The sequence below is a fragment of the Pinus tabuliformis genome, chromosome 9 (assembly GCF_031772625.1).
Source record: "Pinus tabuliformis cultivar Carrire ecotype Pingquan chromosome 9, CPIR1, whole genome shotgun sequence".
NCBI classification, from domain to species: domain Eukaryota; kingdom Viridiplantae; phylum Streptophyta; class Pinopsida; order Pinales; family Pinaceae; genus Pinus; species Pinus tabuliformis.
Genome location: NC_142307.1, coordinates 1763156801 through 1763159204, shown reverse-complemented (window position 1 = coordinate 1763159204; position 2404 = coordinate 1763156801). Strand labels below are relative to the sequence as shown.

The 2404-nt window shown below is 36.0% G+C and overlaps 1 protein-coding gene across 1 annotated transcript; it reads left to right on the top strand.

The window, feature by feature from the left end:
- The first annotated feature begins 476 nt into the window (after positions 1–476).
- On the top strand, positions 477–1076 carry LOC149155830 (scopoletin glucosyltransferase-like). Its single transcript, XM_089444542.1, has one exon. The coding sequence runs from the start codon at positions 477–479 to the stop codon at positions 1074–1076; it is 600 nt and encodes a 199-aa protein (XP_089300668.1).
- Positions 1077–2404: the final 1328 nt, after the last annotated feature.

Genomic DNA, 2404 nt, shown 5'->3' with positions numbered 1-2404 from the left:
CATATACAAATATTAAACTTTCATTTACTTCTTATTAGTCTCGTAAGTTTTTTTTGAAGTGTTTAATGAAGGTGTTGAGAAACAATGAGCATTGACAAACAATTCAAGGGACCGTTGAAAAAATACATAGAATAACACAATTAAAACAGCGCATTGAAAAATAATTAAAGCAGTGCGTTGGAGGATAATAATGCAATGCTTTGATGGATACATTTTAATGCAGCGTATCAATGTAGTGCATTGGATGGCATTCTACAATGTGATGAAGGGTGTAGAAATAATGCCTTCAAAACCCTAAATTACAATATGCCGCAATGATAACGTGTGTTGGAGAAATAAGGAAAATGCGTTGTTGATATACAACCTGCATTGAAAGGAGACATCACAAGGAATACGTTGAATAATGCATTAAACGGCGTTGGGAATGAGATATAAGGCAACGTTGGAGAACTATTCAAGAATGGTTGGATCACCAGATGACTAGTAAGAAGGGTTCGAATCTGGACATCCGGCTGGTACCTATTCCTTTGCCTCCTATCGAGGGGGTGCCCCCGGGAACCGACAGCACAGACAACGTCCCCATGCACGTCGCCCCGTTGCTCTTTGCTTCCTCGCACAAGCTGGCGGCCGCGTTTCAAGAATGGTTGGATCAACAGATGGTTGGTTCTTCTCCGGTATGCTGCATCATCGTGGACATGACAACGGGATGGGCTCGCCGTGCGGGTGCCAACCGCGGGATCCCCAGCGTAGCTTTCTACACGTGCGGCGAGTTCGCGTTGTCTCTCATGCACTCCGTCTTTAACCGCACCTCGTCCGGCGACGACGAGTTTTTTGATGTATCGGAGCTCATCTTCGGGCTTAAGCTCCGCAGGTCCGACTTGACGGTATCGTGGCGTGATCCGGAATCTCATCCGCTCTGGAATTTTCTACGGGAGGAGCTTAACGGGAGCTTGGAGGGACTGGGCATAATTATTAATACGTTTTACGAGTTGGAAACCCGAGCGATCGATTACATTGGGAGCCTCACGGCGAACCATGTATGGAACATTGATCCCTTGATTTTTTATTTTATATAAAAAATATTGCATAATAATTTTTTTATTTAAATAAACTTTATTTAAAAAAAATTAACAACATACAAAAAAAAATAAAATTTATGTGACGAAGATTTCAACTTAAGCTGGATGAAAGATTTGTTGATTTATTTTTTCAAGTGATCGTTTAGATTGATTTTCAAGGGAATATGCTCAACATATGCTTAGTCTTAATGTTTATCAAGGGTTGTAGTGTGTTACAGAGTTTGTTTGGTTGCATTGACCTTTAATAAATTATATTTGTGCCATGTGCCCACCAATTTCCTAATTAGATGGGAAAATTAATAAATAAACAAATTTTATTTAGCAAAATGGTCAGTGGGTTCCCCACCCACCAATTTCCTAGGGATTTGAGATTATTCCAATTCTAATAAGTTCATATTCTAATTAGATGGAGAAATTAATAAATAAGCAAATTTTATTTAGCAAAATGGTCCATTTTACAATAAGATATGTAATTCCTTTTTTTTCTCAAGTTAAAGTTGACCCATAATCAATTTATACATGGTTAATTAGGTAAATGTGTACATTTTTAAGGCATAGTTTTTTTGTTATATTTATGAAGCCTTAGGCTACTTCAACAACATTAATATTTTTAATGTGGTTGTACTAGTTATAAGAGATACATATTTTTAAAATATCTAACATAATTTTTTTGTGTTATATTTATGAAGCCTTGGACTATATCAACCACATTAATATTTTGAATGTCATTCTACTAGTTATAAGAGATACATATTTTTAAATTATCTAACATAAATTTATAAATATTATTTTATTATATTTATGAATAAAATAATTTTTTGTTTTATTTTATTTTAATTAATTAATTTCTGTTAAGCTTGGTAGATCCTCCTTTTTCATTAGTTTATAAAGCAAATTTACACCACATAGATTGGTTAGGTGGCCTCAACTTGCCCAATGGGAAACCAAGTCTGTTGGCTACCTATCTGCATTGTATGCCATCTAGTAACAAAAGAGTTTCAGTTTTTCTACCCAAGCTATATAAGTCTTAAAATCATGTCCAGACTCTAGATATCTACCTATACATATGTTTGCATAAGGAAATGTAAAAACTATCCACATATATAAACAAAACTAACAAGAGAGATTATCTAGTCATTCTGTTCAGCTGAAGTCGATTCTACTATTGCTGCGTCTTTGGCGTTCGATCTTGGCTACTTGGTCGGTTCCAACAGACATGGGATGTGCCTCTCAATTCTGCCAAGTCTAACATCCTGCTTGTGCAGTTGAAACTGCACCTTCTGAAATTCTTGTTTATAATTTGGCATGCCTTGAATAGTGATAGC